This window comes from Alligator mississippiensis, chromosome 3 (genome assembly GCF_030867095.1).
Source record: "Alligator mississippiensis isolate rAllMis1 chromosome 3, rAllMis1, whole genome shotgun sequence".
NCBI lineage: Eukaryota > Metazoa > Chordata > Crocodylia > Alligatoridae > Alligator > Alligator mississippiensis.
The window spans coordinates 156,482,302-156,498,246 of NC_081826.1; the positions used below are offsets into that span (position 1 = coordinate 156,482,302).

Consider the following 15,945-nt stretch of genomic DNA (forward strand, 5'->3'; position numbering starts at 1 on the left):
TCCCCCAAAACAAGGATCAAATTGTTTGACTAAGTGAACCAGTAGCCCAGACTGAAAGGCTGGCTTCTCACCTTGAGCATCAGAGGCTGGTGTCTGCTTAGATGAGGAAAACAACTGTCATGCGATAGAAGCAAAAGCAAAATCAGTAACAACGGCAACAGTAGCAGCGGTAGAGGCAGCAGTGACAGTAGCAACAGCATCCTGTTGTATTAAAGCAACGGCTGAAAGAGGCTGAATCATTACAGAGCAGCAGGTGCCGGCTCTCTGAGCATCACTGCAAACAATATCATTACACAGAGGTTTGAGAGGAAGAGCAATGCCAAGAGGATGGTAACTCCCTTTCTCTGTGTCCCCACCCCCCAACCCCTTCCCTCTTTGTCCTTCTTGAGCACTCGTTCACTTTCCTCTGTTCTTCTTCCCCAACAGCACGGTTCTCCGATACAGGGACACGCTCATTCCTTTCTCTCCCCACCCCCACCCCTCCGCAGGGCTGGTCTGAGGGAAATCAGCACACCCAGCAACACAGGACTGCCAGTGACTTCCTATTTTATCCAATTAGAAAGAATAGAGGCCATCAAATCAAGGGAGCCAAAGCAGGCAGGAGTTGTGCGCTCTCTCTCTTTCTCGCTCTCTCTTCCAGTATTTAGCCTGGAGAAGATGACAATCGATTGTAGCAATCTCACAAAGCTGGGATGGGGGTGTAGGTGGCAGCCTTCTGGGCTGGACCTGATGCTCTGCAAGTCTGATATCTGATCTCTCCCAAGGGAAGCAGGCTTTTCAACTGCAGTTTCTTCCTGCCTGATGCTTAGAGATAGCATTCCTTTCCCAACACCCTAATACATTTAATTTACTGAGGATAATGCCATGATGCATCTTAGGTCAAGTCATGTTTTTAAATTCTAACCTTTAAGAAATTTGCCTTTAAGTTATTATAGACAAGCACCATCTTTTGAATTTTCTTGTAAAATAAATTTGCTAAAAAGTAACCTGCAGGTGCATAAGCATACTTATCAGGAGCCAGCTTGTAACAGACACAGGAAATTTAAACATTTGATGTCCTCTCTGTAATTGTCCAAAGTCAATCCAGAAATACTAATTGTCCAAAGAATCCAGAAATACTAATGCTTCTACTATCTTTTTTAGTTTAGCCCATTCTTCCTCTGTATTGGCAAGATCTGTTACATGCCACAGGGGCCTATTCTCACCCCACCTGAGTAAATCAGGAGAACGGCATCACTGAGATTAGTCATGAGAGAATAACTGAGATCGGGGATGGGACCCATATATATCAGAATATCATGGCAGAATGTTAACATAAACATTAAAGAGAGGGATGACAGGTATGATTCATTGTTCCCATATACCCCAAGCTGAAATTTGCCCCTGTGACGTCGCAGCATTTTGCACTCCTTATGCACAGGAGCAAATGACTCTATAAAATGCACACAGAATCAGACCCTCTGAACTGTCGTATGCTTGTTTCTTTAGTATCAGTATTGCACAGCCAATTCCTTTTTTACTGATAGTAGTTAAAAAAATTAGGTCCTCCCCATGTGCACCTCCCTCTTCAAAGATCTCCTCAGAAATGTAAATACAATTTGTATAAGCCAGGTTTATTGACAGCATAGTAGTTCCTATGAAGCTTTATACAGTCTATCATGTCAACAGAAGTGTCAGGCAGTTTATTAACTCCTAATCTGCTGTTTACTGGCCACGTCTATACAAGATACTGACTGCTCAGTCATTACTGCACAGTCATTTATGACTTGTATAAACAAGCCCTAAATGACTGCACAGTAACCAGAGTTACTGCACAGCAGTGATGAGGAACAACTTTTCTGTGATTCTGACTGTGCAGTAGCCTGACACTACTGCGCAGTAGCGTCGCATCACGCTTTCTGCCATGTGACGCTACTGTGCAGTCAGCATCTCATGTAGACATGGCCACTGAGACTTAACATCATCATTGCTTCCCTGGCTCCCAAGGAATATTATGAATTAGGCATATTATAGTCAACCATGCCAAGAGGAGTATGTGCAAAATAATGTTTTATAAAATATTTGCATTAAAATGCTAACAAACCTAGTATTAAGGCTGAAAAATTAAACCAGATGATTCCAGTGGGAGAGGATGCCCCCAGAAACAGATACATGAACAGTAAATTTGACAACTAAAACGCCATGGCAGTTACATGGGAATATCCAGAAGTCCAGCCATCTTTACACAGACAAGCTTCCTAAGAATGCTTTAACAAAATTAAAAAATAATAATAATAAAAAAAAGATAAGTGAACATGCAATCTAGGCTGTCATTCCATTGTAGGATCTAGTCCGGAGGCTAACATTATCATGAGAAACCTATAACAGAACTAGTCTTTGATTACATAGTTACTTATCTTTTTTCTCTTGCTATAAAGCACGCCTCTCCCTTATTAGCTCATTGATCATATTTTGCATTATATTTTTCTTCCATGCAGCACATTTCAGGTATGTTACAAACATCAATAAATTGCCCTTTCCATTACCAATGTAAGATAAGAAAATGTTATACTCATTCTATAGATGAAAGATCATAAATTCCAAGTGCACACATTTACTAATGCAGCTGTCCAATGGCATCCTTTTATTCACCCTGACATTTTTTTCCCTCTCTTCCTTTTTTGGTATCCTCAAATATAACCCCTTTCATTCACTCGAACCAGCCGAACCAACTCTTTACAGTATATGTAAGGGATTATCATGCTCCCTATCTCCAGCTGTCCCTTTGGCAAGCCCTGTACATTCAGTTCTTTTAATCTTTTCCAGTAAATTGGTGCCTCCAGCCCAGTTATCATTTCAGTAGCTTATTCTCTGAATTGCCTCTAGTTTGTCAACATCTGTCTGGTCCTACGATTAGCAGAAATGAATATAGGATTACAAGAGAAGCCTCACAAGCACCATAAACTAACAAATGCAGCTATAAGAATTTTACCTGGCTCTTACATAGCCTGTAGAGAAAGACTATTGGGTTGGCAGACCATGATGCGATACCTCTTGATGTACAGCCTAAAAAATTATTTGGTTTCTTTTTTTCACACCTCATTGGAAGATCCCATGCTTCAGGAACACTCTGTATGTCACCCTCTTGCTCAGGACACTCAGCACTGCCATTTATTTTCAACTTTGCCAACCCGTGGAACAACACTCATGTCCAAGCCCATTCAATATTATTCTTTAGGACAAATATTGTGAGACATTATTCTATACTTCCACAAGGACTGGATATAGCATTGGAGTTGGGGGAGGCAACTCCTGTGCTGCTCTCTTGAGTAAGGGGCTGCCTAAAAGTGTCGTGCCACATGGTACATACTGGCCTTAGGTAGGCCTTCTTGGTGCAAGGCCCTCTGGGCTTCTGTGATACTACAAGGCAGGGCTGCATGTGGGTGGAGTGTGGAAGACAAGGGTCTGGCTAGGTTAGCTAGAGGTATGACAGGAATTAAGCCTGCCTTACAGCATAACAGCTGTAGTAACCAGAGGGATTGATTGTGGCTTCTGATGTGTTTGAGCTGCTCAGCCACAAGCCCTGTGTCTTGCACCTCATCCAGAACAAACTGCTCCTGCTGCCTGCATCAGCAGGATATTTTCAGGCCTGGCTTCCCTCCAAGCTGCAGTACCCTCCTCTGCAGCTCCCGGCCACTTCCTCTGCTGCAGGTCCGTTCCCTCACAGCATTTGCAGACAGGGCTCTCAGTCTGCTGGCACAACACTACCCTTCTCCTCCTCTCCGAGTGGCCTAGATCACCCTCCCCATGACCCTCTTCCCAGCTAGCCATGCAGTCTAGAGCTGTGTCTCACCTTGCCACCCAGTAACACGCCTTCATCCTGTTCTGAGCTTTAACACCTCCTGCTGCCCTTCCTCACCCGTGGCAGACCAGGGTCCACCTTTTCAGGGGAAGAGGACTTTAAGGCTCTATTCACCACTTCTGTGCCAGGGACATTCTGCAGGGGGAAGGAAGCATAGGGAGGAAATGCTGTATCATCCTCCAGTGTGCTTCTCTAGCTCTGCTCCACAAGGAGAACCAAGGCCAATGTGCCAAGCAATGAAACTGCCCAGCTAGGCAAACTTTTACAATCTTTTCTCCAATGCCTGATGAATGGTGTTTGTGCCTGAAAGCTTGCAATTAAAGACTTTTTTTGCAAAAATCTTGTTGGTCTAATAAAATATATCATCTCTGCTACGAGTCCTGATTGCTTTTTCCTTTAGACCAATACAGCCACAACCTGGATACCTGACAGGCAGCTTTGGAAAAAGAGGCAAAGCTCTGTCCTGCTTCAGCCAGTTGGGGGCGTGCTGCCATGCACAGGCTGATATTCAGAGGGACTGATCTCTGGGTTGCTGACTTTTTGTCAAGGTGCACATTTAAAGTACTTTTTGCTATTGAAGGTGATTGTGTTGCTTTTAGCTTCCTTTTACTCTTCTTCTTTTTTTTTTTTTTTTTTGGTAATTTCTTCTTGAAGCTGGAAGGTTTGGCTTTTAACTCCCAGATTAACGTATTATTATGGATGTATGATGTTTAAACATGAGTTCGGTCTCAGACTGGGAGACAAGCCAATACCTGATGAATGGAAAGAGACCCTTAAAGAGAAAGGGGAGTGAGTCTCTCATGCTCATCTGTAAGTCAAAGATTAAAAAATTAACCAAACTAACCCATTAGTAACAGACAGCAAGGAAAGTGTTCTAGCTGTTCGTAACTAGTTTAAACCTCTATGCAAAGAGTTACTTGCAATAACATGTTAGGCTACTTTGGCATAAAGCAGTGATGCCCAACTTCAAGTACACAGTATCTGGCCCCACTGGCTAAATGAACGGCACAGGGATTGTCCACAGACGAAATATGGAGCAAGGGGTTGGTCTACGGGCCTGATGCAGCACATGAACCTACATCATCTGGTTTGCAGGGCTCCCCATGGGCCTGTAAATATGATGATGGGATGAGTGGTAGCAGTGTTAATTGCCAGAGCTCCTGGAGTTGCAGTAATTAATGCTGCCACTTCTCTGCTGCCAAATTTCCAGATTTGTAGGGAGCCCTGTGGGCCAAATGACATGGTTCCATGTCCCATGGGACATATCTTGGGTCACCCCTGGCACAGAGGAAAAACTGAGGGGTGGGGGGTTTGTAAAATGCAGGCCTACTAGATGCTGTACCTTTTCGTCTGGTTGAGAAATATCTACTATAGGTTTCCTGTAACAGTGCTTTGGAGGATTATCTTCAGGGAAGCCACAAATATATACATATATAAACATTTCAAAATAAAAATGAAGATATTTCAAAATAAATATATCATCACAAAGAGTATTTATTGCTTGCATGATAAGCAACAAGTAATATTAATCTCTGGTGATCACACATCTATGTACTACCCTGACCTCAACATACTCAAACCTTACTTACAGTGCTAAAGCCATCAGATTTCAAATATCCAGCTTCTAATCCTTAAATTAAACTAACTGTACTTCCTGACATGACTCCCTAAGAGCACAGCATGTTCTAGGAAGCACCAAGCCCCTAGGAGACGAAGTGTGTGTTGATGGATGTTTGGTGGATGGATAGTACTGTGTGTTATGTTGTAAGCCATACAGTATGTTGAATGATAGGCTGAGAAATGACAATTAGTGGCAAAATATTGGTAAAAGCAAAGTGATCATTTCCCATACAGAGCAACTTTCCCAGAGATGATAGCAAAAATATGCCCTTACAGTATTAATACATAGAGCCACTTCATCAATTCTGACTTTATTCCATTTCTTCCATATGTTGGGAAATTAAAAGTAGAATAAATAAAAGGCTAAAAATGTGCCCATTCATTAATAAGATGATTAAGATAAAAGGATCCCTTTTATTGATTATAGGCACTTTCTCCAAATTAAATATATTTTTAAAAAACCCCCGGAGGTCAGTGACAGCAAGCAAGCATGCCTGGCAAGTGGCAAAAGGAACAACATTTATGCTTCGGGGAGACATCCCATCATGTCTGTATGCATGTGTGCGTGCATGCATGTGTGTGTAGGTGTATAGCAAAATACACATGATAAACTGTAGTGCTATATAACATATTAATTTACCCAATATGTGATAGCTCACTTGCCTTCTGTTCACTAGTCCATCTTCTTAAGGACTAACATCCCCATTCTGAACCGCTGACCACTTCCAAGTGCTGCCATTATACACCCTCTACCTCTACTCCGTACTCTACATCCTTAAGGTGAAAACCAGTTTCTCTACAAATCCTTTACTGGAATGACACTTGTTAAAAAAGAGACCACCCTCAGAGTGGCTGTTGCTTATATTACAATTCCATTAAAACCTCTCAAGGCTAACCAGACAATTGGACAAAACGATCGAGGAAGGTGGTGTTCCTAAAGCTGATTAATAATTACTGGCTTCTGACTGATCGGCATGATTAGTTATGTTAATTATGGAAGGAGGGATGGCAGAATATCTAGAAGGTGGTGGAAGTCACATTGCTCTGGAGAAGAGGTGAAGCTATAAATGTGTGGCATCCGCTTGCCTGGATCAGACTGCTTTTGTTTCGTGTGCTCATGGGGGTAGAACAGTTCTGTCCACTTCTGGCACCGGTGTGCAGGAGTTCCTTTGAGGTGGGTGTCCCATGGAGCCTGCTCTCTTACATATACGTAGATAGCTCCCTTGCTGTTCTGCATGATAAGACCTTGGAACTGCTTCTGCTTTTTTTCTCTACCACTGAGAGGCAAAATACAGACTTCTTGAGCATAATCACTGTGGTTTACAAAAATGGTGCTTTTGAAAAAAAACCATGAACAATAGGTTTCTCAAGACATGCTTATTTTTTAAATATCTGCTTCAGGTAATTGAAAGTGAAAGCTGCAGTAAGAGGGCCTGTTATTTAATGTGGGCTGAAAGGTCTCTCGACTCTTTTCAATCTTAGCTGAAATGTTAGACAGTCTTCTTTATTCCAGTCAGAAGCAGAGCTTGTGGCACTTGCTGAGACACAAAAATATGACATTGGGCCATGAATATCAGATGAACCAATGGCAATACCAGAGAAATCCAGGGCAGCCTAAGGGCCAAAAGGGGAGCACATAAAAAGTGGAAACAAGGTGAGATCACCAAAGACGAATATACCTCCTCTGCTCGTGCTTGTAGGGAGGCAGTTAGACGGGCCAAAGCTACCATGGAGCTGAGGATGGCAACCCAAGTAAAAGACAAGAAATTGTTTTTTAGATATATAGCGAGTAAAGGAAGGCCCAGGGAGGAATAGGACCCCTGCTAAATGGGCAGAAACAATTGGTGACAGACAGGGGGGACAAGGCTGAACTCCTCAACGAGTTCTTTGCCTCAGTGTTCCTAAGTGAGGGGCACGACAAGTCTCTCACTGGGGTTGTAGAGAGGCAGCAGCAAGGCGCCAGACTTCCATGCGTAGACCCTGAGATGGTGCAGAGTCACTTGGAAGAACTGGATGCCTTTAAGTCGGCAGGCCCAGATGAGCTCCATCCGAGGGTGCTGAAGGCACTGGCCGACATCATTGCAGAGCCACTGGCGGGAATATTTGAACGCTCGTGGTGCACGGGCCAAGTCCCGGAGGACTGGAAAAGGGCCAACGTGGTCCCCATTTTCAAGAAGGGGAGGAAGGAGGACCCGGGCAACTATAGGCCAGTCAGTCTCACCTCCATCCTTGGTAAAGTCTTTGAAAAAATTATCAAGGCTCACATTTGTGAGAGCCCATCAGGGCAAATTATGCTGAGGGGAAACCAGCACGGGTTTGTGGCGGGCAGATCGTGCCTGACCAATCTAGTCTCTTTCTATGACCAGGTTATGAAACGCCTGGACACAGGAGGAGGGGTGGATGTCGTATACTTAGACTTCAGGAAGGCCTTCGATACGGTATCCCACCCCATACTGGTGAACAAGTTAAGAGGCTGTGATGTGGATGACTACACAGTCCGGTGGGTGGTGAATTGGCTAGAGGGTCGCACCCAGAGAGTCGTGGTGGATGGGTCGGTCTTGACCTGGAAGGGTGTGGGCAGTGGGGTCCCACAGGGCTTGGTCCTGGGACCGATACTCTTTAATGTCTTCATCAGCGACTTGGACAAGGGAGTCAAATGTACTCTGTCCAAGTTTGTAGATGACACAAAGCTATGGGGAGAAGTGGACACGCCGGAGGGCAGGGAACAGCTGCAGGCGGACCTGGACAGGTTAGACAAGTGGGCAGAAAACAACAGGATGCAGTTCAACAAGGAGAAATGCAAAGTGCTGCACCTAGGGAGGAAAAATGTCCAGCACACCTACAGCCTAGGGAATGACATGCTGGGTGGCACAGAGGTGGAAAGGGATCTTGGAGTCCTAGTGGACTCCAAGATGAACATGAGCCGGCAGTGTGACGAAGCCATCAGAAAAGCCAATGGCACTTTATCGTGCATCAGCAGATGCATGATGAATAGGTCCAAGGAGGTGATACTTCCCCTCTATAGGGCGCTGGTCAGACCGCAGTTGGAGTACTGCGTGCAATTCTGGGCGCCGCACTTCAAGAAGGATGCGGATAACCTGGAGAGGGTCCAGAGAAGGGCAACTCGTATGGTCAAGGGCCTGCAGACCAAGCCCTACGAGGAGAGACTAGAGAAACTGGACCTTTTCAGCCTCCGCAAGAGAAGGTTGAGAGGCGACCTTGTGGCTGCCTATAAGTTCATCACGGGGGCACAGAAGGGAATTGGTGAGTATTTATTCACCAAGGCGCCCCTGGGGGTTACAAGAAACAATGGCCACAAGTTAGCAGAGAGCAGATTTAGATTGGACATTAGGAAGAACTTCTTCACAGTTCGAGTGGCCAGGGTCTGGAACGGGCTCCCAAGGGAGGTGGTGCTCTCCCCTACCCTGGGGGTCTTCAAGAGGAGGTTAGATGAGTATCTAGCTGGGGTCATCTAGACCCAGCACTCTTTCCTGCTTATGCAGGGGGTCGGACTCGATGATCTATTGAGGTCCCTTCCGACCCTAACATCTATGAATCTATGAATAAATTGTGCACCTGGCATGTATTTGGTCAAAAAGAATGGGAGGAATACTGGAACTAGCCAATGCAAAAGGTAATTAGATTGAATACATGGTAAGGTAGTATTCAAGACAGGGGGGAAAAAAAACACAGCCCAATATAAAAAACACAAAGAATTCAGTTTGCTCCTTCAGAAGGAGGAGAAGCAATGGAACCACAGGCAAAAAGATGGTATTTTACTGAAAGCAGCACTCTTTTCATTCATCTAAAGTGCTTATTTAGCTTCTTTTGATGCATGATCTGGATGGTCTTGGACATATTAATCTTCCCAGCACCCTCAAGAGTTAGAAAAAAATCTATCCCCTTCAACAGACACCATACAGGAAAACCAAGTTCCAGATCCACAAAGTTATTTAGACCCTTTGCTCCGAGTGATGTTAGGCACCTAAATATCTCTGTGAACATGACATGGGTTTAAGTGACTTTCCTAAGGGCAGAGACTAAGTGAGGCAGAACAAGGCGTTAGACCCAGGGCTGCCTATACACATGCTCCTTGGCATTCTAATTAATCAAATCTGCTCCATGTTCTAATTAGAATGCTACAGTGTCATGTGTATTAAGCTTCCACATGTTTTAAAATGGTCACAGTGGCACTTTAACTAAACTGTGTCTAATAAGCTTTAGATAAAACATCCCACGCAATTTTTAAACATGCAGGGGCTTAATACACATGATGCTGCAGCATTTTAATTAGATCAGCTCTCCACGAACAGCTATAATTAAAATGCTGCCCCCCTCCCCTCGAGCACATGTATAGGAAGCCTGGGTTTCTGGAGACCCTGGCTAGCCTCCTAAATGTAGGGGGATTTTCCTGGCAGCCATTTTCAGGGCCAAGAATTGGTCTGAACTCTTAAGATTCAGTTATGCAGCTTGATCTTTCAAGCACTAACTCAAGTGAATTACTTTACTCATATACATATGGGTTCAAATGAATTGTTCATGTGCTTATGGAGTTGCAAGATTGAACTCTGCGTTACTGCTATCATATCATGTTAAGTATCATATTAGAGCCCACATAGAAATACCCATGTGAGTAATCTTATGTGAAAAATCCCATTACTTTAGTGTGAGTTGCTAGTTGCTGAAAATTTGGCCACTCATTAGTAAATCCTTGATTCGAGGGTTTTTTTCCCCTATCGATCCCCTGGTTTGGGAAAGTAAATAACTGTGGACTTGAATTTAAACAAATGCTTAAACACTTCCCTTGAATAGGAATGGGCTTACATGTGTGCTTAGGTACATTCTTTATCTGAGTTGAATTAGGCAGTGTAAATGCGAGCCTAAATTAGGCAGTCACTATTAGAAAAAAAAATCTTCACTCTAAAGTACTACTGACTAGATGTTTCATTCTTACAATTATTTTATAATGAAAGCTAGGGGTCTTATTTTCCCCATAAGACTAAACTTTTGCTTTAAAATAAAATAAAATAAAATAGGTAATAGCTATTTTTAAATGACAGTTCAAAATTACTTCCATCTATGTGTATACTCAGATTTTTTTTTTATGTTTGCCTGATTGTAAGCACATTCAGTAGTTTCACTATGTAATTACTCCCTGGGCAGACAAAAATTCAAAGCTATGCAGCCGGAGTAAAAGACAAGAGGCATTTTTATGACATTAAATAAACAAACAAAATTATAGGACATAAACATATTTCAGGATTATTTTTTTGGGATGCATTTTGCCATAAAATAATATTTTCAGGATGCAGAAGCTTCAGTATTATAATTTTAATTCAAGAGCTACTTTGATATATTACCTTGTGCAAATACCACCAAAATTCAAATTTAAAGTATAATAACCTGAATCAGACTCTTCATTTAATTATACTGTCTGGTTCAGCTCTGGCCTTGTCTACACAAATGTATCTTTATGGTATTGGAGGTAAGTGGCTGAATCCAAATTTCTCCTGCTTACAAAAATAAAAAAAACAGTGTAGCACTTTTATACTGCAAAATCTCTAAAAACAAAACAACCCCCCCCCAAAATAAACCAAACTAAACCAACCAAACAACCCCCCCAACAACAAACCTTATCATGTTTTAGAATTTTAGTATCATCAAAGACATTCAATATTTGATACTTGCTTATTTAATTTACAAAACCAAGAAGTGCATGAATCATTTCTTTCATCATTGGATGGAAAACTGAATTCCCAGCAAATAATTAAGATGTGTTCAAATAAGAATGACAAAGGTGATTTTATGCCTACTCAAAACTTTGTGGCCTAACAACTTGTTCATAATTATGTTTTTAATCCAGAACCTTTATTTGAAGGTCTAAATTGCTTTCTGATGCCTCTCTGGCAGCAAGCACGGAGCTCCCGAGGAGCTCCAGTAAGTGTTTAAAGTGCATTTAAAATGTGGGTTCGGCATTTGCGAATATTTGAAACCATGAATGCTGAACCCATGAATGCCGAGGGTTTCCTGTATATAGCCTGGTACAGGGCGATCAGCAGCATCATTTGGAGAGAGGCATTTATCCTTCTTGCAAATAAGGAATCTCAAGTTACTACTAAAGTGAGCAAAAGAGAATGGAACAGGGAATAGGGGAAGGTTACATGCATCTGTGTCACAAGCCTACTTCATAACCATTTCTATCCATCTTGGTTTTCTCTCTCTTACAGTGAAATGGAGATACAAAAGCTGACTCTATTCCCCTGCATGGTGTTGTTTACAGCAGTGAATGTGAAGCATTTGCAGTCTAATTTGTTAGCATTTCTACCTACTTTACACGAGCATGTGAAATGCAGGGCAATGGAATACGCAACTTATACAACAGGGAGTACAAGGAGCAGTGGTGCAGTGCAGACTCACAGCTCTGAAAACACTTCTGCTCAGCGTTATGTAACTATGAATAGAATACACGTAAGATACTGGGACCCCATTCCAGGTCATGATAGAGAAACACGGATCTTTGAAAGCTTCTGATGAACTTAAGGCACAAACAAATAACTCTGCTGCTACAGAATTCTGTATTTTATATCCAAACTACTGACCACTACAACAACAAAAACTATTATATGTATATCACACACAGACACACACTTTTTGTGGTGGTGGCCAGTAGCAGGGATTTGAAACACAATTTGATATATAAAGTAGACTGCATACCAGGGCAAACCTAATATGAAACATCATCACATGGATGTATTCTTCTAGTAGCATTTTCTGACTGATTAAGTTGGAGTCCTAGATCTACTCAGGTCAGCATACGTGTGACCCTCCCACCCCCAAGTTCTGTGTTGCTAGTGACAACAAATGACTCCTAGCAGTGTGAAAATTGGACTGTGGGAAGGCAGAAGCCTCAGGGTCCCTAAAAAGGCAAACTAATTTATGATATATATGGGGCTCAAGAGGGCTTGGCCAGTGAAAAGTGATGAAGGGTGTGCTGGGATCAGTGAGCTGCTATCTCAGATATTGTCCTCACAGGTAGGTTCACCTTCCTGGGTGCGAGAAAAGGGAATAGTATGTTTGGCCATGCTGAGAAAGGGGGTCACTGAGCAGGCCATGATGCTAAGGGAAGAGAAAGGTTGGGTCTAGAATCTCTAGGGATTCCTTTCAGGACTGAGAGGACCAAACTAAGTGGTGCCTCTGCATTGCCTTAAGGGACGGGGCATGCTGTAACCCCCACATCCTGAAGTCAAAGGAGCTCACATGTTTCCTCTTCTCCACAGGTAAGATGGCTATGTATAGCTGTTTCAGAGGTAGCATATTATTGTGCGGCTGCTGCAGTGCTGCTATGGAGGCACCCTGCAGAGGCATATACTAACTGCATACCATGTTATGCAGCAGGGAATCACATAGCTCCTCTAGTACCTTTGCCATGATGCTGTGGTCAATAATTGAAATTAACATGTTCAAGCCAGATTGCCATGTTACACACAGATCACTCATATCAGAAAAGCTAGATACCATTTCAATTGCTGATATACCTCAAGTCACAGAAATGGTCCATTTGAAATAGGTAGCACAATTATAATGCAGAAGATCTACACACCAGGAATGGGTTGCTGCAAACACTTGATATCAATGCTCAGTAAAACCTTTACAACCCTTTGGGCTAGTGACAGAAGTTACACATAAACCAGTTTAAGTGATCAGAAATTGCTTTAAGCCCGTTACAGAACAGACGTTCAGTACACTTAAACCACTTTCAAAATGACAAAAACTAATTTAAGGTTAACTTGATTGGATGTAATATCGGAATAAACTGATTTAAGTCAAACCAGTTTATGGAGCTTCTGTCCCAGACCTCCTCCTGGTTCAAGTTAACTCACAGGCTAGGGACAGAAATTACACATAAACCAGTATAAGTGATCAGAACCCAGTTTAAATTTGTAACACTACAGAAGTTTAGTGCACATAAACAACTTTCAAAATGACTGAAACCAGTTTAAGACAAACCTGGATATAGTATCAGACTTAACTGATTTAGGTTAAATCAGCTTATTGAACTTCTGTCCCAGATTCCTTCCAGATTCAAATTAACTCACAGTTCCCCAGCATCCCAGGATGCTTTGTACCTCCCTGAAAACTCCCCTATCCCCTCTCAGGGTGGGCTGGCTAGCCTTTACCCAAGCTGTCTGCTGCAGCTGAGCAGGGAAGCATGCTCTAGCACCTCCCGGCTTCTGGCCTGAGCCACTGCACTCATGTGGCTGCATTTCCAGAATCAAAAGTGAATGTCTATTCACTTGCTTATTGGTTCAATATATGCATCTTAGACTAATCTGCTAAGACTGAATCGATTCAGACTTGGGGTTTTTGACTGTCTGTACTTAGTCAGAGTCCCCCAGTACCCCAGGATGTTTTGCAGCCTGGAGCTGTGCTGTCTGTTCCAGCAGAGCAGGGTTGGCTCCACCCCTCTGCTCCCTAGCCAGAGCACTATTACTGCTCTGGCTAGCTGAGAAGCAGGGTCGGGGGACCACGGAGGTGGGAGAAAAGCTTGGGTGGGTTGCTTCCCCCCAGGAAGGCAGACCCCAGCTGGGGTCAGTATGGGCCAGGGTGGGGGTTTAAGTCCCCTCCATCATACTCAGCAGGATGGCCAGGGCCTGGCCACGCCCCAATCTCCACTCAAGCACGGTGGGGGAAGCTTCTGAGGGGTTTTCTCCCAGCTTGCCTCCCTTGCCTTCAGCAGTGGCCTGCAGGCACACTCTAGCACCTCCCAGCTTCTGGCCTGAGCCACTGCAGGCATGCGGCTGCATTTCTGGAATCAGAAATGAATGTCTGTTCCCTTGCTACCGGGTTCAATCTATGCAGTTCAGAGAAACCTGCAAAGATTGAATGGATTCAGCCTCAGGCTTTTTGACTATCTACTTAGCTTTAAACACTAAACATTGCAAGCATTGGGCTACTGAAATCAACAGACTTAAACCAGCAAAGAATTCAGTCCATTAAACCCAGGGGTGCAGGAAGACAACATTCCTGCGCTAGATTGAAGGTTACATAGCTTGCTTTATTTGAAAAATCCACACGCTGACCAGTTGTTATTTAATTCCAATTAACATAAGTGCTGCTAAAGGACAACATATTTGCTCTGTGTTTCTCATTTCACAATGAGCTCTCCATCAGGCTTGGTATTCTTCATACTTCTTATAATGTATTGCCAGCAATCAGCATTAATCAGTTATGCAAACAAAATGGCACAGACTCTAGGTATACAACCGCATGGGACAAACTCTGCCTCAAGGGCAGAGCCCAACAGCCAGGTTGTGCACTGGGGAAGATACATGGGGGCCAGCAGGGAGTGAGGGAAGGCTCATTCTTTCCAGTTATATATATATATGGTTCTTCACTCCCCAGGGACAGGAGTGAGCACAAAGTCTCTTCAAATCTTTTATACTCACTTACAGGGAAAATACCCAAGTCTCGATGATCAGTTTAAAGGGATAGCCTGGAGGTACTTTTCACATCTTTTTACGTGCTTTTAGATCTTTATCATGGTTCCTTTCAGGGGTGGAGCAGGGGAGAGGGGGAGGGCGCAGTGGTGTGGCTGCATCCTTTGTCAAGTGTTAGGGCCTTGTTACATGCTGATTTTAGGCAGCTCCTAGAGCTCTTAAACCCTGGGTTGTCTACACATCAACACATGAAAATAGTTTTAAGCATCCGTTAGTGGCTTGAAGTTATGCCACTCCAGGGCAGGTTTATTTGTGTTCTGTGTTACCCAGCTATTGTTACACTAACATGTGGCCACTCCAGGACACCCATTACTGTAAAAACACCACTCTGCCACCCCTCCCCTGCTGGTCCAGATCAGGCATGTTACTCTCCACCAGCTTAGCCCAGACTGCTGCCCCCCATGCCACTAGATCAGGCCTGTCATCCCCTGCCCCCCAGCACCCCTGATCCCTGCTCACTCCCCCCCCCAGCTTACTTTTGGCTGTCAGTGCTGTCTGGAGAGCAGGCAGGGAAAGGGAACCCACTTACCTAGCCCTTGCCACCATCATCACTGCTCTCTGGGCTGAATTCAGCCCTGAGAAGAGGGGCAGTGGCAGTGGCTGGGCAGGTAGGTTTCCCTTCCCTACCTGCTCCCTTGGAAGAGTGCTGGCAGCCAAACGCAAACTGAGGTGGGCAGGGGCAATTGGGGGGGAAACCTGAGGGATGGCGGTGGGGCAAGGAGACTTCAGTCCAGACCAGCCCACTGCCCCTCCTCACATCCTCCGGGTCAGGCCCACTGTCCCCTGCCCCCTAGATCCCTGTTTCCCTTTCCTGCCTGTCCTGGCTTACTTGTGGCTGCCAGCACTGCCCCATGGGAGCAGGCAGGGAAGGGGACCCCGCTTGCCCATCCACTGCTGCCACCACTTTCTGGGAGGGCAGCCACAAGTAAGATAGGAAACATGGGGGGTGTGGGTGAGCTGCGAGGGAGGAGGTGAGGAAGGGTAACT

General features: G+C 44.1%; 2 protein-coding genes across 6 annotated transcripts in view; both read right to left on the reverse strand.

Moving 5' to 3' along the window:
* Positions 1–15,945, reverse strand: part of NRG1 (neuregulin 1) — a 264,027-nt gene that overhangs the window by 151,052 nt on the left and 97,030 nt on the right. The window lies entirely within an intron of this gene.
* LOC132249443 (uncharacterized) lies at positions 19–300 on the reverse strand. The gene has a single exon (XM_059724580.1). The coding sequence runs from the start codon at positions 198–200 to the stop codon at positions 30–32; it is 171 nt and encodes a 56-aa protein (XP_059580563.1). The 5' UTR covers positions 201–300; the 3' UTR covers positions 19–29.